This window comes from Ambystoma mexicanum, chromosome 1p (genome assembly GCF_040938575.1).
Source record: "Ambystoma mexicanum isolate Mex_15411 chromosome 1p, UKY_AmexF1_1, whole genome shotgun sequence".
NCBI classification, from domain to species: domain Eukaryota; kingdom Metazoa; phylum Chordata; class Amphibia; order Caudata; family Ambystomatidae; genus Ambystoma; species Ambystoma mexicanum.
In genome coordinates, this window is record NC_090921.1 from 587,986,969 (window position 1) to 588,009,573 (window position 22,605).

Consider the following 22,605-nt stretch of genomic DNA (forward strand, 5'->3'; position numbering starts at 1 on the left):
AAGGAGACCTTCGGAGAAAACTCAGGTACACTTTTTAGGCCCAGACGGCACCTCAGGGCAAGCCCCGGCAACAGAGCCCTTGACGCTCCTCCCAGACCGGGAAGACCCCGGAAAGGTGTCTCCCGGCCGGGGTGCCCTAAAAAGTAAGGAACTTACCGGGCGTTTCTTTTTCTCGTCAAGGAAGGATTGGAAATGCGAAGGGGGATTGCGCTGAAACACCTCCTCCCACCGCCCTAACCAACGTTGAAGCACCTAGACCGAAAGGGAATCGCAATAAAAACACGAGTCCCACTGGTGGTCAGGACCCAAACACTCTTAACAAAGAGGATGGGGATCCGCCCTAGTGAAGTGTCGCTGACAGGAAGATCAATTCGGAAAGTCTAGCTGAAACGGAATAGACAGACTATCACGCGATCGCAAGCGAGAGCCAGAGAGGAGGAAATTGGAATAAAAAACCTTCTGCAGATGCAAGTGCATCCAGTCTCGAACGAGCAGAAAAAAGGACTGATGGGCGATGCGCGGGGCGGAGCTAAGATGGGCGGGTTTTTGGCCGCGTGCGGTACCCCACGTAAAAGAGAGGAAGGACAACCATTGTTGCAAAATTTTGATGCTCTTACAAAATGCTCCGGTTCCGTCCCACAGGACGGAGGAATGTCCCTTAAGTATGGAGGAAAGGGGACGTGATGTAGGAGTAATGCCCTCCTCAAGGCAAGATGTAGCCACCATGGGCTGACATCTCAGAACCCTTGCATGCACGTTTAGATCTCTGAACTCTGGGCATATGTCATAAGGGGGCAGGGAGACGCGCAAGCATGTGTTGACTATGTGCACAGCAATAGGGAAAGTGTAAGCTATGGCTGGTTTGGACATTTCCTGTGGGAAGAGAAGTGTAGCCCTATGTTTCAATATCAGTGTTTCTGGCACACAGAATTGCACAGAAGGATTCCCTGTGTAGGCGGTGCTAGCAGGTATCTCTCCCTCCCAACTTGGGACTTGCACGAGTGGCTTTGCAAAACTAAGGGAAACCGTTTTGTACAGAACGCTCGAAGAAAGCCGGTTGCATCTCCCAAGAAACACTTCTGGTCCAATTAAATTGTTAATACATGCTTTAGTTTCAGACCACTATCAATATGAATATCCAAGGCCTCGCTGTAGAAAAGTGTGGGAAACCTCCATTTTAAATAAGCAGTGCATCTTTTGGCCTTAGGCAGTCACGCTCTTCAGTGCTTCTCTAGATGGAGCCTGGTGTATGCCTGTTGCCCCGCGCATTCAGTGAACGTCTGTTTTCAGTGCGTCAAATATACAGATCCCCTTCTATTTGTATAATACATGTACTTGTACAATGTTCAGCTCTCATTCAAGTTTAAAACAATGTGACAATTAAAAAACAAGTATGCAACATTTTCTAATCTTCCACAATATATTCTTCTCTGCCACAATTATAGGAACTATCAAAAGCACCGTAACACACATCACAGAGCCACAGACCACCACAAGCACTGCATCACCTACCATAGCCGAACATACAACAAGCACAGCAGCATCTACCACACCTCATCTGACCACCCAAAGCACTACAGTCCCTACAACAAATGAAGAGAAAACAATATGGACACTGTCTATAACAGATCCAGAAACCTCTGTAAGTGCGGTGACACCTATAACAGTAGTAGAAACTAGATCAACTACTGTAGGACCAACTACAGAAACAGAGACTACTTCATCTACTGCAACACCTACACCTGGACCAGAGATCACTAGTAGAGCTGTGGAATCTACAACAGCTACAGAGAACACTTCAAGCATTGCACCCTCTAGGATATCAGCAGAGGCATCCACTAGAGTTGCATCCTCAACTTCTGGAACAGAGACCACAGTATCCAATGCAGCACATACAACTGGGAGAGAGACCACCAGAAGTACTGCACCATCTACAGCAGTACTAGACGTCACCGAAAGCACTGTTGCACCTACAACTAAGCCAGAGAACACCAGAAAGACTTCCGTGCCTACAACAGCTGCAGGGGTAACCACAACTATCTCAGCCTCAACAGAAACTTCTCAGACAACCAAAAATACTGCTGCATATTCAACAGCCGTAGGGGCATCCACAAGATCTGAAGCTTCAATGACAGGAGCAGAGGCCACCATCACCACTGTGACACGAAGTGCAGTAACAGAGACTGCTTCACCCACCACCATAACAGAGGCCAGTGCATCCACTGTAGCACCCACAACTGAATCAAGGAGCTCTAATATCACTCCAGCACCTACAACAGCTGCAGAGACAACCATGAGGATTGCTATGTCTACAACAGCGGCAGAGACCCCCACAAGTGCAGCAGCACCTATAACCATAGCAGAGACCATATCAACCGCTATGACACCAATAACAGGAACTAGGGCTACTGCATCCACTGCACCACGTACAACTGGTGCAGAGGCCTCAATACGCACTGCAACATCTACAACAGCTGCAGAGATCACCAAAAGCACTGCACAATCTACAACAGTCGTAGAGACCTTCACAAGCATCAAAAATCTTACACCAGTTTCAGAAACCTCTGAAAGTGCAGTGACACGTATAACAGTTGCAGAGACTAGATCAACTACTGTAGGACCAACTACAGGAACAGAGACTACTTCATCTACTGCAACACCTACACCTGGGCCAGAGACAACTAGAAGAGCGGTGGCATCTACAACAGCTACAGAGATCACTTCAAGCATTGCACCCTCTAGGATATCAGCAGAGACATCCACTAGTGTTGCATCCTCAAATTCTGAAACAGAGACCACAGTATCCACTCCAGCACATACAACTGGGAGAGAGACCACCAGGAATACTGCAGTATCTACAGCAGCAAGAGTCGTCACTAAAAGCACTGTTGCACCTACAACTAAGCCAGAGACCACCAGAAAGACTCCAGTGCCTACAGCAGCCCCAGGGTTACCATCAAGTATCCCTGCATCATTTGAAACCTCAGAGACAATCAAAAGTACTGCTGCATATTCAACAGCCGTAGGGGCATCCACAAGATCTGAAGGTTCAATGACAGGAGCAGAGGCCGCCATCACCAGTGTGACACGAACTGCAGCAACACAGACTGCTGCACCAAGCACAATAACAGTGGCCAGAGCATCCACTGCAACATCCACAACTGAATCACGGACCACTAATAGCACTCCAACATCTACAACAGCTGCAGAGACAACCATAAGGACTGCTATGTCTACAACAGGGGCAGAGACCCCCACAAGTGCAGGAGCACCTTTAACCGTAGCAGAGACCACAACAACCACTACGACACCAATAACAGGAACTAGGGCTACTGCATCCACTGCACCGCGTACAACTGGCGCAGAGGAATCAATAAGCACTCCAAAATCTATAACAGCTGCAGGTATCACCAAAAGCATTGCACAATCTACAACAGTCATAGAGATCTTCACAAGCCCCACCAATCCTACACCAGGTCCAGAAACCTCTATAAGTATGGTGACACCTATAACAGTAGCAGAGACTAGATCAACTACTGTAGGACCAACTACAGGAACAGAGACTACTTCATCTCCTGCAACACCTACACCTGGACCGGAGACCACTAGAAGAGCTGTGGCATCTACAACAGCTACAGAGACCACTTCAAGCATTGCACCCTCTAGGATATCAGCAGAGACATCCACTAGTGTTGCATCCTCAACTTCTGAAACAGAGACCACAGTATCCACTGCAGCACATACAACTGGGAGAGAGACCACCAGGAGTACTGCAGTATCTACATCAGCACCAGACGTCACTAAAGGCACTGTTGCACCTACAACTGGGCCAGAGACCACCAGAAAGACTTCCGTGCCTACAACAGCCACAGGGGTAACTACAAGGATCTCAGCATCATCAGAAACTTCAGAGACAACGTTAAGTACTGCTGCATATTCAACAGCCATCGCGGCATCCACAAGTTCTGAAGCTTCAATGACAGGAGCAGAGGCCACCATCACCACTGTGACACAAACTGCAGTAACAGAGACTGCTGCACCAACCCCAATAACAGAGGTCAGTGCATCCACTGCAGCACCCACAACTGAATCAAGGATCACTAATAGCACTTCAGCACCTACAACAGCTGCGGAGACAACCATGAGGAATGCTATATCTACAACAGTGGAAGAGACCTCCACAAGTGCAGCAACACCTAATACTGTAGCAGAGACCACAACAACTGCTACGACACTAATAACAGGAACTAGGGCTACTGCATTCACTGCACCACGTACAACTGGCCCAGATGCCTCAATACGCACTGCAACATCTACAACATCTGCAGAGATTACCAAAAGCACTGCACAATCTACAACAGTCGTAGAGACCTTCACAAGCACCACCAATCCTACACCAGGTCCTGAAACCTCTGTAAGTGTGGTGACACCTATAACAGTAGCAGAGACAAGATCAACTACTGTGGGACAAACTACGGGAACAGAGACTACTTCATCTACTGCAACACCTACACCTGGACTAGAGACCACTAGAAGAGCAGTGGCATCTACAACAGCTATAGAGATCACTTCAAGCATTGCACCCTCTAGGATATCAGCAGAGACATCCACTAGTGTTGCATCTTCAACTTCTGAAACTGAGACCACAGTATCCACTGCAGCACATACAACTGGGAGAGAGACCACCAGGAGTACTGCAATATCTACATCAGCACCAGATGTCACTAAAAGCACTGTTGCACCTACAACTGGGCCAGAGACCACCAGAAAGACTTCCGTGCCTACAACAGCCACAGGGGTAAATACAAGGATATCAGAATCATCAGAAACTTCAGAGACAACGTTAAGTACTGCTGCATATTCAACAGCCATAGCGGCATCCACAAGTTCTGAAGCTTCAATGACAGGAGCAGAGGCCACCATCACCACTGTGACACAAACTGCAGTAACAGAGACTGCTGCACCAACCCCAATAACAGAGGTCAGTGCATCCACTGCAGCACCCACAACTGAATCAAGGATCACTAATAGCACTCCAGCACCTACAACAGCTGCAGAGACAACCATGAGGAATGCTATGTCTACAACAGTGGAAGAGACCTCCACAAGTGCAGCAACACCTATTACCGTAGCAGAGACCACAACAACCACTACGACACCAATAACAGGAAATAGGGCTACTGCATCCACTGCACCACATACAACTGGCGCAGAGGCCTCAATACGCACTGCAACATCTACAACAGTCGTAGAGACCTTCACAAGCATCAAAAATCCTACACCAGGTTCAGAAACCTCTGAAAGTGCAGTGACACGTATAACAGTTGCAGAGACTAGATCAACTACTGTAGGACCAACTACAGGAACAGAGACTACTTCATCTACTGCAAGACCTACACCTGGACCAGAGACAACTAGAAGAGCTGTGGCATCTACAACAGCTACAGAGATCACTTCAAGCATTGCACCCTCTAGGATATCAGCAGAGACATCCACTAGTGTTGCATCCTCAAATTCTGAAACAGAGACCACAGTATCCACTGCAGCACATACAACTGGGAGAGAGACCACCAGGAATACTGCAGTATCTACAGCAGCAAGAGTCATCACTAAAAGCACTGTTGCACCTACAACTAAGCCAGAGACCACCAGAAAGACTCCAGTGCCTACAGCAGCCCCAGGGTTAACATCAAGTATCCCAGCATCATTTGAAACCTCAGAGACAATCAAAAGTACTGCTGCATATTCAACAGCCGTAGGGGCATCCACAAGATCTGAAGGTTCAATGACAGGAGCAGAGGCCGCCATCACCAGTGTGACACGAACTGCAGCAACAGAGACTGCCTCACCAAGCACAATAACAGTGGCCAGTGCATCCACTGCAACATCAACAACTGAATCAAGGACCACTAATAGCACTCCAGCACCTACAACAGCTGCAGAGACAACCATAAGGACTGCTATGTCTACAACAGGCGCAGAGACCCCCACAAGTGCAGGAGCACTTTTAACCGTAGCAGAGACCACAACAACCACCACGACACCAATAACAGGAACTAGGGCTACTGCATCCACTGCACCACGTACAACTGGCGCAGAGGAATCAATAAGCACTGCACCATCTTCAACAGCTGCAGAGATCACCAAAAGCATTGCACAATCTGCAACCGTCGTAGAGACCTTCACAAGTCCCACCAATCCTACACCAGGTTCAGAAACCTCTGTAAGTGCCGTGACAACTATAACAGTTGCAGAGACTAGATCAACTACTGTAGGACCAACTACAGGAACAGAGACTACTTCATCTACTGCAACACCTACACCTGGACCAGAGACAACTAGAAGAGCTGTGGCATCTACAACAGCTACAGAGATCACTTCAAGCATTGCACCCTCTAGGATATCAGCAGAGACATCCACTAGTGTTGCATCCTCAAATTCTGAAACAGAGACCACAGTATCCACTGCAGCACATACAACTGGGAGAGAGACCACCAGGAATACTGCAGTATCTACAGCAGCAAGAGTCTTCACTAAAAGCACTGTTGCACCTACAACTAAGCCAGAGACCACCAGAAAGACTCCAGTGCCTACAGCAGCCCCAGGGTTAACATCAAGTATCCCAGCATCATTTGAAACCTCAGAGACAATCAAAAGTACTGCTGCATATTCAACAGCCGTAGGGGCATCCACAAGATCTGAAGGTTCAATGACAGGAGCAGAGGCCGCCATCACCAGTGTGACACGAACTGCAGCAACAGAGACTGCCTCACCAAGCACAATAACAGTGGCCAGTGCATCCACTGCAACATCAACAACTGAATCAAGGACCACTAATAGCACTCCAGCACCTACAACAGCTGCAGAGACAACCATAAGGACTGCTATGTCTACAACAGGCGCAGAGACCCCCACAAGTGCAGGAGCACTTTTAACCGTAGCAGAGACCACAACAACCACCACGACACCAATAACAGGAACTAGGGCTACTGCATCCACTGCACCACGTACAACTGGCGCAGAGGAATCAATAAGCACTGCACCATCTTCAACAGCTGCAGAGATCACCAAAAGCATTGCACAATCTGCAACCGTCGTAGAGACCTTCACAAGTCCCACCAATCCTACACCAGGTTCAGAAACCTCTGTAAGTGCGGTGACAACTATAACAGTTGCAGAGACTAGATCAACTACTGTAGGACCAACTACAGGAACAGAGACTACTTCATCTACTGCAACACCTACACCTGGACCAGAGACAACTAGAAGAGCTGTGGCATCTACAACAGCTACAGAGATCACTTCAAGCATTGCACCCTCTAGGATATCAGCAGAGACATCCACTAGTGTTGCATCCTCAAATTCTGAAACAGAGACCACAGTATCCACTGCAGCACATACAACTGGGAGAGAGACCACCAGGAATACTGCAGTATCTACAGCAGCAAGAGTCTTCACTAAAAGCACTGTTGCACCTACAACTAAGCCAGAGACCACCAGAAAGACTCCAGTGCCTACAGCAGCCCCAGGGTTAACATCAAGTATCCCAGCATCATTTGAAACCTCAGAGACAATCAAAAGTACTGCTGCATATTCAACAGCCGTAGGGGCATCCACAAGATCTGAAGGTTCAATGACAGGAGCAGAGGCCGCCATCACCAGTGTGACACGAACTGCAGCAACAGAGACTGCCTCACCAAGCACAATAACAGTGGCCAGTGCATCCACTGCAACATCAACAACTGAATCAAGGACCACTAATAGCACTCCAGCACCTACAACAGCTGCAGAGACAACCATAAGGACTGCTATGTCTACAACAGGCGCAGAGACCCCCACAAGTGCAGGAGCACTTTTAACCGTAGCAGAGACCACAACAACCACCACGACACCAATAACAGTAACTAGGGCTACTGCATCCACTGCACCACGTACAACTGGCACAGAGGAATCAATAAGCACTGCACCATCTTCAACAGCTGCAGAGATCACCAAAAGCATTGCACAATCTGCAACCGTCGTAGAGACCTTCACAAGTCCCACCAATCCTACACCAGGTTCAGAAACCTCTGTAAGTGCGGTGACAACTATAACAGTTGCAGAGACTAGATCAACTACTGTAGGACCAACTACAGGAACAGAGACTACTTCATCTACTGTGACACCTACACCTGGACCAGAGACCACTAGAAGAGCTGTGAGATCTACAACAGCAACAGAGAACACTTCAAGCATTGCACCCTCTATGATATCAGCAGAGACATCCACTAGTGTTGCATCCTCAACTTCTGAAACAGAGACCACAGTATCTACTGCAGCACATACACCTGGGAGAGAGACCACAAGGAGTACTGATGCATCCACAGCAGCACTCGACGTCACTAAAAGCACTGTTGCACCTACAACTGGCGCAGAGGAATCAATAAGCACTGCAACATCTACAACAGCTGCAGAGATCACCAAAAGCATTGCACAAATTACAACTGTCATAGAGACCTTCACAAGCTCCGCCAATCCTACACCAGGTCCAGAAACCTCTGTAAGTGTGGTGACACCTAAAAAAGTAGCAGAGACTAAATCAACTACTGTAGGACAAACTACAGGAACAGAGACTACTTCTACTGCAACACCAACACCTGGACCAGAGACCACTAGAGGAGCTGTGGCATCTACAACAGCTACAGAGATCACTTCGAGCATTGCACCCTCTAGGATATCAGCCGAGACATCCACTAGGGTTGCATCCTCAACTTCTGAAACAGAGACCGCAGTATCCACTGCAGCACATACAACTGGGAGAGAGATCACCAGGAGCACTGCAGTATCTACATCAGCACCAGACATCACTAAAAGCACTGTTGCACCTACAATGGGGCAAAAGACCACCAGAAAGACTCCAGTGCCTACAGCAGCCCCAGTGGTAACTTCAAGTATCTCAGCATCATCTGAAACTTCAGAGACAACCAAAAGTACTGCTGCATATTCAACAGCCATAGGGGTATCCACAAGTTCTGAAGCTTCAATGACAGAAGCAGAAGCCACCATCACCACTGTGACACAAACTGCAGTAACAGAGACTGCTGCACCAACCACAATAACAGAGGCCAGTGCATTCACTGCAGCACCGACAACTGAATCAAGGATCACTAATAGCACTCCAGCACCTACAATAGCTGCAGAGACAACCATAAAGAATGCTATGTCGACAATAGCGGCAGAGACCGCCACAAGTGCAACAACATCTATTACGGTAGCAGAGACCACAACAACCACTAAGACACCTATAACAGGAAATATGGCTACTGCATCCACTGCACCACATACAACTGGCGCAGAGGCCTCAATACGCACTGCAACATCTACAACAGCTGCAGGGATCACCAAAAGCACTGCACAATCTACAACAGTTGTAGAGACCTTCACAAGCACCACCAATCCTACACAAGGTCCTGAAACCTCTGTAAGTGCAGTGATACATATAACAGTAGCAGAGCCTAGATCAACTACTGTAGGACCAACTACAGGAACAGAGACTACTTCATCTACTGCAACACCTATGCCTGGACCAGAGACAACTAGAACAGCTGTGGCATCTACAACAGATACAGAGATCACTTCAAGCATTGCACCCTCTAGGATATCAGCAGAGACATCCACTAGTGTTGCATCCTCAACTTCTGAAACAGAGACCACAGTATCCACTGCAGCACATACAACTGGGAGAGAGACCACCAGGAGTACTGCAGTATCTACAGCAGCACGAGTCATCACTAAAAGCACTGTTGCACCTACAACTAAGCCAGAGACCACCAGAAAGACTCCAGTGCCTACAGCAGCCCCAGGGTTAACTTCAAGTATACCAGCATCATTTGAAACTTCAGAGACAATCAAAAGTACTGCTGCATATTCAACAGCCGCAGGGGCATCCACAAGATCTGAAGATTCAATGACAGAAGCAGAGGCCGCCATCACCAGTGTAACACGAACTGCAGAAACAGAGACTGCTGCACCAAGCACAATAACAGAGGCCAGTGCATCCACTGCAACACCCACAACTGAATCAAGGATCACTAATAGCACTCCAGCACTTACAACAGCTGCAGAAACAACCATAAGGAATGCTATGTCTACAACAGCGGCAGAGACCTCCACAAGTGCAGCAACACCTATAACCATAGCAGGGACCACAACAACCACTACAACACCAATTTCAGGAACTAGGGCCACTGCATCCACTACACTACGTACAACTGGCGCAGAGGCCTCAATACGCACTGCAACATCTACAACAGCTGCAGAGATAACCGAAAGCACTGCACAATCTACAACAGTCGTAGTGACATTCACAAGCACCACCAATCCTACACCAGGTCCTGAAACCTCTGTAAGTGCAGTGACACAAATAACAGTAGCAGAGACTAGATCTACCACTGTAGGACCAACTACAGGAACGGAGACTACTTCATCTACTGCAACACCTACACCTGGACCAGAGACGACTAGAAGAGCAGTGGCATCTACAACAGCTACAGAGATCACTTCAAGCATTGCACACTCTAGGATATCAGCAGAGACATCCACTAGTGTTGCATCTTCAACTTCTGAAACAGAGACCACAGTATCCACTGCAGCACATGCAACTGGAAGAGAGACCACCAGGAGCACTGCAGTATCTACATCAGCACCAGACATCACTAAACGCACTGTTGCACCTACAACTGGGCAACAGACCACCAGAAAGAACTCTGTGCCTACAACAGCCACAGGGGTAACTACAAGGATCTCAGCATCAACAGAAACTTCAGAGACAACGTTAAGTGCTGCTGCATATTCAACAGCCATAGCTGCATCCCCAAGTTCTGAAGCTTCAATGACAGGAGCAGAAGCCACCATCACCACTGTGACACGAACTTCAGTAACAGAGACTGCTGCAACAACCACAATAACAGAGACCAGTGCATCCACTGCAGCACCCAGAACTGAATCAAGGATCACTAATAGCACTCCAGCACTTACAACAGCTGCAGAGACAACTATAAGGAACGCTATGTCTACAACAGTGGCAGAGACCTCCACAAGTGCAGCAACACCTATAACCATAGCAGGGACCACAACAACCACTACAACACCAATATCAGGAACTGGGGCTACTGCATCCACTACACCACGTACAACTGGCGCAGAGGCCTCAATACGCACTGCAACATCTACAACAGCTGCAGAGATCACCAAAAGCACTGCACAATCTACAACAGTCGTAGAGACCTTCACAAGCACCACCAATCCTACACCAGGTCCTGAAACCTCTGTAAGTGCAGTGACACAAATAACAGTAGCAGAGACTAGATCTACTACTGAAGGACCAACTACAGGAACAGAGACTACTTCATCTACTGCAACACCTACACCTCGACCTGAGACAACTAGAAGAGCTGTGGCATCTACAACACCTACAGAGATCACTTCAAGCTCTGCACCCTTTAGGATATCAGCAGAGATATCCACTAGTGTTGCATCCTCAACTTCTGAAACAGAGACCACAGTATCCACTGCAGCACATACAACTGGGAGAGAGACCACCAGGAGTACTGCAGTATCTACAGCAGAACAAGACATCACTAAAAGCACTGTTGCACCTAGAACCAGGCCAGAGACCACCAGAAAGACTTCTGTGCCTACAACAGCTGCAGGGGTAACTTCAAGTATCTCAGCATCATCTGAAACATCAGAGGCAACCAAAAGTACTGCTGCATATTCAACGGCCATAGGGGCATCCACAACTTCTGAAGCTTCAATGACAGGAGCAGAAGCCACCATCACCACTGTGACACACACTGCAGTAACAGAGACTGCTGCACCAACCACAATAACAGAGTCCAGTGCATCCACTGCAGCACCCACAACGGAACCAAGGATCACTAATAGCACTTCAGCACCTACACCAGCTGCAGAGACAACCATGAGGACTGCTATGTCTACAACAGTGGCAGAAACCTCCACAAGTGCAGCAACACCTATAACTGTAGCAGAGACCACAACAATCACTACAACACCAATGACAGGAACTGGGGCTACTGCATCCACTGCACCACCTACAACTGGTGCAGAGACCTCAATAAGCACTGCAACATCTACAACAACTGCAGAGGTCACCAAAAGCACTGCACAATCTACAACATTCATGGAGACCTTCACAAGCACCATTAATCCTACACCAATAACAGAGACCACCACAACCACTGCAGTGCCAACAAGAGGGACCAATGCATCTAATGCAGTATCCACAACTGTGCCTGATACCACTATAAGAACGGCAACACCTTCCACAGCTGCAGACATTACCATGCACACTGGACAATCCACAACAGTCACACAGACCTCCAAAAGCATGCCCATGCCTATGACAGGGGCAGAAGCCACCATAACCACAGCAGCACCAACTACAGACGCAGTGTCTACCCCAGGGTCTGCTGTACCTACAACAGGAACAAACACAACCATGATTGTTGCAAAATCAACTGCAGAAGCAGGTATCCCCACAAGCAATGTAGGACCTTCAACTGCACCATTGAACACAAGAAACACTGCAGTGACAACAGCAGTTCCAGAGACCATTATAAGCACCTCGCCATCCTCAAGAACTGCAGAGACTACCGCAAGCACTGCTGCATCAACAATATCCATCGCTGCCTCCACAAGATCGGCAACCCCAATAGGAGGATCAGAAGCCATCACATCCACTGCAGCACTAATGACAGCAAAAGAGATCACTGCATCGTCTGCAGCACTTACACCTGGGTTAGCGACCACCAAAGGCACTGCAGCACCTACAACAGCCACAGAGGCAACCAAAAGGACTACATTATCAAATACAGCTGCAGAGAACTCTGCAAGTGCAACACCGCAAATAACACTAGTGAAGACAACCACAGTCACTTCAACACCAAAAACAGGAAGTGGGACAACTTCATCTCCTGAACGACCTACAACTAGCCCAGAGAGCATCAGAAACACTGTAGCATCTTCAACATCTCTAGAGACCAATATGGCTCCATCTACATTTACAATGTTTGCAGAGACAACCAAAAGCACTACGGCATCTACAGCTAGATCTACAGCAAATACAGGAGGCTCCTTACATTCTGCAACTCCACTAACAGGAGCCAAGAACAACACAACTACTTCAGAACCAACAACAGGAACAGAGACCTCTGTATCCACTGCATCTACTGCAGCATATACAGTTGAAAGCAAGACCACCAGCAGTGCTTCAGCAACTACAACAGCTCCAGAGGTCACCAAAAGCACTGCACAATCAACAACAGCCGCAATGAAGTTCACAAGCACAGCAACACCTATAAGAATAACAGAGACTGCTACAACCAGTGTTGCACCAATTACAGTAACAGAGACTTCTGTATCCACTGCACCTGCTGCAGCACAGACAACTATATCTGTGACCACCATAAGCCCTCCAGCAACTACAATAGCTGCAGAGATTACCAAAAGCACTTCTAAATTTACAAAAGTTGCAGAGACTTTCACAAGGGCCACAACTCCTATATCAGTAATAGCGGCCACCACAACCACTGCAGCACGATCTACAGGAACAGGGGCAACTGCATCCACCACAGTACCCACAACTCGACCAGATATCACCATAAACACTTCAGCATCCACCAAAGCTGCAGATATTACCAAAAGCACTGGACAGTCTACAACAGTCACAGAGACCCCTACAGACACTGCCAAACATATAACAGGGGCAGAGGCCACCATAACCACGGCAGTACCAGGCAGAGGCACAGAGACTACAACATTCTCTGCTGCACCTACAATAGGAATGGTAACCACCACAAACATTGCAAAATCAACTGCAGCAGTAGGCAGCTCTCCAAGCAATGCAGCAGCTACAATTGAGATATTGACCACCAGAATGACTGCAGTGACTACATCGGTTCCAGAGAACACTACAGGCACCTCACCGTCCTCCAGAGCAGCAGAGACTCGCATAAGCACTGCTGCATCAACCACAGCCATAGTGGCCTCTGTATCTCTCATAACCGGGCCAGAGACCATCACATCCAGTGCAACACCCCTGATATCAAAGGAGAACACTGCATCCACTGCTGCACTTTCAAGTGGATCAGAGAACACCAGAGGCACTGCAGCACCTACAACAGTCACAGAGGCAACCACAAATACTGAATTTTCTAAAACAATTGCAGAGATCTCCACAAGTACTGTACTTCATATAACCGTGGCAGGGACTACCATAACCTCTGGAACACCAATTACAACATCTGGGATAACTGCATCTACGGCCCCACCTACAACTGTCCCAGAGACGACCAAAATTCGTCCAGCCACCACAGGTATTTTACCAGCTACAATGACCTCCACAAGTGCTGTAACTACCAAAAAAGTAGCAGATAATACCTCACCCATTGTAGCAGCAACCACAGGAACAGTGACCACTTCATTCGCTACAGAGCCTACAACTGGACCAACAACTACCAAAAGCACTCCAGCACCTACAACAGCTGCAGTGACAGTTACAAGCGCTGCAGCATCTACAACAGTTGCAGATAACTTAATAAGTTCTGCAACACTTTTAACAGGGACAGGGACCAAAACAGCAACCGCAGCACCAATCACAGGAACAGCAATAACAAATGAAAGAGTTGCCACCACAAAAACTGCAGTGCCTATATCTGAAGCAGAGAACACCACAAGTATTGCAGCACATACCATAAGGTCAGAGGCTACCACAACCACTGTAGTACCAACCATAGGAGAAGGGATCACCACAAGCAATGCATATCAATCTATAACATCAAAAACAACAGCAGGCATTTCCACACCTTCCTTAGAAACAGAGACTACCAGAAGCACAGCAAAACCTTTCACAGCAGCAGAGACCACTAGAGGCACTGCAGGGTCCATCACAGCAGCAGGGACCACCGTAGCACTTGGTGCACTTACAAAGTCCAGCAGTGCCTCAGCCTTCATGAGTACAACTGCAGGTACAGTGTTTGCTGTGCTTTACATTAGACTGTAAGGGATCCCTCTACAAGTTCAACTGGCTTTTTATGATGTAATACTAACCTGTTACCTGCTATTAACTTATTTTTCCTGTTCCCTTCCCTATTTCTGCTTTCCTTTGTTCTCATTTCATCCTCACCCATCTCTTGCATTTTCTCTGTCACCTTTCTCAATGGCTTTACGCGTTCTCTCATCGTTTCTCCATTTCAACTCTGCTAGCTCCCTATGTTTCTTCTCCTGCTTTTCTTCTTGTGTCTGTCTTCAGGCAGATCATCAGTGGTTCAGTGCTCTCATGCATCCAATGCAGGCCTCTATGGTATACCTCATGGGTAGGGAGGATAGATCACATTAATGTGCTTGCCTCTGAGATGAGAGCAACCTGCACTTCACAAGTTGTTTGTTTGTTTGTTTGTTTATTTATTTGTATTGTGCACCAGACCTAAGGGTATCCGGGCGCAGTGAACAGAATATACGAAGCTTACAATGTTGCATAGAAATTGCAGTGTTACAGCAAATTATAATGTTACATAATTAAAATTTACAATAGTGATAAGCCTTTGATGGTACATATGTACATTCAGATAAGTAACATAACACAAATTAAAGTCTTTCAAACCTTACATGTTGTTGTCATTGAGGTGTTTGATAAGATTCGTTCTAAAGTGAGGGAAAGGTTGGTCTGATCTAAGGTTGTGTGGCAGGGCATTCCACCATTTAGCGGCTAGCACAGGGAAGCTTGTGCTGCCAATTTTGGCAAGTTTAGATCTTGGAATTTCCAGATAGTTGGAGTTGGGAGTTCTTGTAGGTCTGATAGAGATTTTTCTTCTTATTTTGTCCATCAGGTAAATGGGGCAGCGTTGTTGAGAGCTTTTTTGCGTCAAGAAGAGCATTTTTAGGTGAATTTTATTGTCGGTGGAGAGCCATTTGTATTGTTGCATAGTGGAGGAGATATGTTCCCTTTCGTTTATGCCTAAGGCGGCTCTAAGGGCGTTATTTTGTAGGATTTTTTAGCCTTTTGGTGATTGTTTTGTTGGCGCCGCTGTAAAGGGCATTGCAATAATCGAGTCGTGATAGTATTAAGGCTCTCGCTAGGATCATGCAACTGTTGTTAGATAAGAAAGGTTTACCTGCTCTTATTAATTTGCAGGTATAGGCTGTCGTGGAAGCTAAGGAGTTAACTTGTTTGGCAAAAGACATGGCGGAGTCGAGATAGAAGCCTAGTGTTTTTACTTCACTCGAAACCTTGATGCTATTGCCATCTATGTTAAACGTGGAATAGTCCTTGCCTAGTTTGTTGATATTGGCCTGCGTGCCCAGAATGATCAGCTCAGTCTTATCATCATTCAGGCAGAGGCCATGTGATGCCATCCATGCCTGAATAATGAGGTACACCCTATTCTCCAACTCCCTGTCCTTGCTGTGATCCCCAGAAAGTGGGAGGGGAATCTGTGTATCATCTGCATAGTTAGTGTAGGTGATACCTAGAAGGTCCAGATGATCGAAGAGGGGTTTAGTGAATATGTTGTACAGGGTTGGTGAAACACAGGAGCCTTGAGGGATGCCACACGTGATTGGAAGAGGGTCGGCTGCTGCTGAGGGGGAGAAGACTCTCATTGTTCTCTCACTCAGAAAGGATTCAATCCATTTGGTGGCATGCATGGAGAAGTGTGCAACAGTGTCTAAGTGTTTGCAGAGGACCCTGTGATCCACCAGATAGAAAGCAGCTGAGAGATCAAGTAAGAGGAGGAGTGCCGTCTTACCTTGATCTCTCAGTTCGTCTATTTGGGTCTTTAGATCAATAAGTGCAGTTTCAGTACAGTGGAGTGGACGGAAACCAGATTGTCTGGCTCCCAGTAGATAGTTTAATTCAAGGTGTCTTTGAATTTGTGTATAGGCAACCTTGTCTATTATCTTCTGTAGGAAAGGTACGGTAGTGATGGGCCCATAATAAGTGGGGATGAGGGGGTCAAGAGTCTGCTTCTTGAGAAGTGGGAGCACCCATGATTGTTTTAAGTTCGCCAGGATATTACCTGTGGCGAAGGAGGAGTTGATCAATTTTGAAATGAACGGTGAAAGGTCTCTGGCAGCGTCTTTTATTAGTTGTGCTAGGCAGATGTCATCTTTGCAGTTCGACGGTTTGAGGGAAAGGATGATTTTCTCTACCTCTAGGATGGTAGTTTTTGTGAAGGAGAATTTGTTGGTTGGGTCGTTAATGGTGTTGTTAAGTGGCGGTTTGTTTGTGAGGTTTAAGGAATCTTTTTTTAGTTGGATTTTGTTTTGCAGTGTGGTGATTTTATTTGCTAGGGCTGTTTGGATATCTGTGCACCAGGTCTGGTCTTTGATGCAGGTATCAGGTGTGGCAATGGGGGACTTAAGTTCTTTCAAGATGGAGAAGAGTTCCTTCATACTTGAGTTGGCATTGGCAATGCGAACATTGTAGGAATTACGTTTCGCTAGACAGATTTCATTTTTATAATGCCGAGAGATATTAGTTAAGTTAGCTTTATTCTCTTCGGTTGGACATAATTTCCAGTTGGATTCGCATTTTCTTTTGTTTAGTCGCAAGGCCTTAAGTTCTGGCGTGAACCACTTGTTTAAGTGTGCCTTGGGTTTGCTTGTTCGCATTTTGAGAGGGGCGTCTTTGTCCATAGTGGTGCGCATGATGTTGTTGAATTCGTTGACCAATGCACTAGGGTCGAGGTTGTCTGGCAGTGCATTTAAGGAAGGAAGGATCAGGGGAATAATATTATCCGCTGTAATATTCTTTTTGTTTCTTGTAGGGCATGGTGGAGCTGCCTGTGGGACAGGGCCGGGTGGTTTGGTGGTTAGTAAATTAAAGGACACCAAGGAGTGGTCTGTCCAGGAGAGGGGCGTAATAGAGGATACTGTGGCTGAACAGTTGGAATCAGCGATCCAGTCAAGTTTTCTACCCTTTGCATGTGTGGGGGTGCTAACTTTTTGGGTATGTCCCAAGGTGTGAAGGGTATTGGCAATAGTAGAGGCATGGGCATCTGCTTGGTCATTGAAGCCAAGGTTAAAGTCCCCTAATATCAGCAATTGGGAAGTAGTTTTGGTATTGTTGGACAGAAGGCTGTGCAGGTCCTCCTCGAAGGTTCCAAGTGGACCCGGTGGTCTGTAAATTAGGTGAATTGAAAGAGTTTGGGTGTTGTTTATGGGAATTTTGGCAGTGAGAGTTTCACAGGATTGCATAGTTGTGGTCGGGACTAGAGGCGTAGTGATAAGTTTATTTTGGACATAATGGCGATTCCACCTCTGCGGGAGCCTTCTCGGTCCTGCCTAGATATGGTGTAACCGTCAGGAATGGCCAACATGAGCGATGGGCCTGCCGCATTGTGTAGCCAGGTCTCAGTTATAGCAATAAAGTCTAGATTGGCTTCTGTGATTAAGTCAGCTAGGTCAATGGCGTGTGCCACTAGGGATCTTACATTAAGGAGTGCTCCCTTGAGGGAGTGTCCTTTAGGGTCCATTTTGGTTATGGCCGAGTTGGATGAGTTGGTATTTGTCTTAAGCATGTTTATATTCACTGATGGGGGGGATTGAGGGGGTGCAGTGCATATTCTAATGTGTTGGTCTTTCGTTGTGCGTTTTATAGTGGGGAGGGATCTTCTAAGAGGTTCATAGAGTTTATTAAGTCTGACGCGTAATTTAAGGTTTCTCTCATGAGTTGGGGTAGGCTGAGAGGTGTAGACTAGTTGGCCTGGCATGGCCTGGTGCGCGGGGCTGATGTGGCCAGGGTAGTTAGGTGTTTTGGGTATGGTGAGTAGGAGAGGAGGCGCGAAAGCTGGCTTGCAAGGGGGAACTTCAGTGTGGCTGTTCTTAGGGGAGGCGTGCAGTATGGCCATAATCATTAGAAGGTAAATGTTGAGTGAGCTAGACATAGTGCGGAGCTATTCCTATTAGCTAGTAATGCCACTTGGTGTGTGTGGACTGGATAACTGGTCGTCAAGGTACTAAATGTCGGTAACTGTGTCTAAGGCTGTGTGACTAGATCTGTAAGTCTAGGCACCATTCACTAGTAGGGGCACAAGTATATGAGGCATGAATGGGCAGTGTCTAGGGTACATAGCATGGGAGGCACCTAAATACGCCTGTTCGAACAGGGCTAAGATATAGAGACTGAGGGCACCTAGATATGGCAATCAAACAGTGACTATAATACATAGCATGGTGGGCTAAAATACAGAGGCTAAGGGCACCTAGATATGGCAATCAAACGGTGACTATAATGCATAGCGTGTGAGGCTAGGACATAGCGCAAATCAAAAGTGGTCTATTAGCGACCATAAGGCACAACACAAGTCAAATGTGGTCTATTAACGACCATAAGGCACAACACAAGTCAAATGTGGTCTATTGGCGACCATAGGCACAGCACAAATCAAAAGTGGTCTATTAGCGACCATAAGGTACAACACAAATCAAAAGTGGTCTATTAGCGACCATAAGGCACAACACAAGTCAAATGTGGTCTATTAGCGAGCATAAGGCACAGCACAAATCAAGTGTGGTCTGTTGGCGACCATAGGCACACCACAAAACAAATGTGGTCTATTAGCGACCATAAGGCACAACACATATCAAATGTGGTCTATTAGCGACCATAAGGCACAGCACACATCAAGTGTGGTCTGTTGGCGAACATAGGCACAACACAACTCAAATGTGGTCTATTAGCGACCATAAGGCACAACACAAGGCAAGTGTAGTCTGTTAATGATCCTGAGGTGCAGCACAGGGTGCAGTGTGGCAGCATCTATAGTACATGGGCAGGGTTAGGCAACGCCTGGGTTCGGAGAGCACTTAAGCCAATAAGCCAACGGGCTGCCACTGAGTATAGGATTGAGCCTAACGTTGCAAAGCTAGAGTGTCATGTATGAGGCAATCTAAAGGCACAAGCTAGTAGGTGCAAAATTAGGCAATACCTATGTGCTAAGGCTGGTAGCAATTGTGGACGAACAGACTCAAGTTCAAGTTATGAGGCACAACACACATGGCGTGTGTTCTGCTCGGCTGGACGCATGCAGTGAGGCCTTAAAGCATTAGGGGCTACGGATGAAAGGCGTGCACTGTGGACGCATAGAAAGAACGCTGTAATACAAAGTTAATAGTATAGGTTAATGGCGCTTGCAGGATTACCTTGCAATGCACATAGACAGACACCGCTGGTTGGCGGTCAGGAAGGGCACTGGAAACGTGGCTGCAGCAATTTGAAGATAGGGACATCGCCTGGCGCTGGTAGCGCTCGGTCAGCTCAGTCAGAGCCTTCTCACGAGAGCCTTACCTCGAGGGCCGGCTCTCTCGCCTGCCGGCGAATCGTGGCAGGTATGAGACAAGGTACCTGGCCAATCAGCTTACGCCTACGAGCTGTGGGGAAGCAGGCAGAAGAAAGGACAGGGTGCCTTGGTGGCGGCCGCCATCTTAGAGATTGGAACCCCTCGTGTGTTCCAATGGTGGGGGTGCAGATTTCCCTGGAATATGGGCACCTGCACGAGAATCGAATCTGGATGGCACGCTGAAAGAAAAGAGACAGCTTCCCACGGCGGATTCCGGAATTTATATAAAGTGAAGCGGAATTATGCACGAGGGGCACACAGCAGCTGGTAATATGCTGGTGGCCTACCTCTGCATCCTGGGCACATTGCAGGGGGGGAGGCTGCTCCTGCAGCCTGCCGCATCGCTGGGGAGCTCCTGCTCCTTCGGTGGTGAATGGTGGGATGATCAGCTCAGTCAGAGCTTTCTCACGAGAGCCTTACCTCGAGGGCCGGCTCTCTCGCCTGCGGGCGAATCGTGGCAGGTATGAGACGAGGTACCTGGCCAATCAGCTTACGCCTACGAGCTGTGGGGAAGCAGGCAGAAGAAAGGACAGGGTGCCTTGGTGGCGGCGGCCATCTTAGAGATTGGAACCCCTCGTGTGTTCCAATGGTGGGGTGCAGATTTCCCTGGAATATGGGCACCTGCACGAGAATCGAATCTGGATGGCACGCTGAATGAAAAGAGACAGCTTCCCACGGCGGATTCCAGAATTTAGATAAAGTGAAGCGGAATTTATGCACGAGGGGCACACAGCAGCTGGTAATATGCTGGTGGCCTACCTCTGCATCCTGGGAACATTGCAGGGGGGGAGGCTGCTCCTGCAGCCTGCCGCATCGCTGGGGAGCTCCTGCTCCTTCGGTGGTGAATGGTGGGAAGTTCAGTCGCCTGGCAGGGCTGTCTTATCCGTTCATCCTTCTATGGTCTATAAATTGAGTATCATAAACATGGAGTAATAGTAATGCCATGTAAAGTGGACTTATTTAGAGCCCTTGTGCCAATGCTGTGCATGGCTCTTAAGAAAGGAGAGCAGGTTGCGCTAGTCAGATAGCAGGAAGGAAGATGCAGAAACCTTTGGTGTTGATGGATGCAATTCAGAAGTACCCGTCACCTGTGTGCCGATACGAAAATCTCTATGTTGTTTGTCCCTGGTACAGACTGGGATTGTAGAGTGTAAAAACTGACTGCTTGGATGTTGACAGAAGATGCAGCAGAAAGCGTTGAATCTTTAAGCCATGCTCCGCTTCACCCTCCAATCTGTGGCACCTCACTGGCACCTCCCAGAGCAAGATGAGCAGGCACGGCCAGGCTGTTGTGATTTCTCACACGCTATGGCTAAAAGGCAGTGTATGACAAGTTGAATTGTGTCATGTTTAAATCAATCAGAAGCATTTCTTTTCCTTCTGAGATCAGAGGAGTCTGTGTCATATGATGAGTAAGTAAGAGTGGGCGGTATTTCTGCCGCATTTACACGGAAAGTCTTCGAGCCCTGATGCCCTTTATCTGTGGCCTATTGGAAGGGGGCACCGCAGAATGGTTGGGGCACGTTATCTATCACTGCACTATCAGTCTTCTCAGCGCTGTCTCAGTCATAGCTGCCATCTTGGCGCACCTTATCTCAGGATATCTCTGTCAAACTATAATTGCCTTTTTATATTTATTTCATATTTATCCAAGTATCATCAGTAACAATACTGTGTTTAATGCAGTGGCAATAACCGAGGAGATTATCAATCCCGTCACTGAGAAGCCGGCTGAACAATTGCCCCAGGGGAATGCCACCACAACACAACGGACCTCAACTACCACAAGCTTGGCTGCTACCAGCACCACAGCGACCACTAAAGGTAGGACCAGTGGCTGCACAGTACCCCAAGTGCCATTGCTGCTCCATCATCTATTCTTAAGGGGAGAACTCAGGGGAATGCTGGGAGTGATGAGATTTAGGGGATGTAAAGGTTACCCTTTGAGCTTCGACCACACCTGAAAGCCATGCCCTCCTCAACGCAAGATGTAACCACCACGGGCTGACATCTCAGAAGCCTTCCACGTACGTTTAGATCTCGGAACTCTGGGCATATGTCATAAGGGGGCAGGGTGAGGGGCGAGCGTATGTGTTGACTGTGTGCAAGGCAAAAGGGACAGTGTAAGCTACGGCTGGTTTGGACATTTCCTGTGGGTAGAGTAGTGTATCCCTATGTTTCAATATCAGTGTGTCTGGCAGACACA

At 47.6% G+C, this 22,605-nt stretch overlaps 1 protein-coding gene across 1 annotated transcript in view; it reads left to right on the forward strand.

Moving 5' to 3' along the window:
• The window catches only part of LOC138497794 (mucin-3B-like), a 261,045-nt gene that overhangs the window by 145,198 nt on the left and 93,242 nt on the right, over nucleotides 1-22,605 (forward strand). The window contains exons 5-6 of the mRNA XM_069621499.1: nucleotides 1,446-15,026; nucleotides 22,086-22,223. Of these exons, the coding sequence (XP_069477600.1) occupies nucleotides 1,446-15,026; nucleotides 22,086-22,223 (13,719 nt within the window). The remainder of the gene's footprint in view (nucleotides 1-1,445; nucleotides 15,027-22,085; nucleotides 22,224-22,605) is intronic.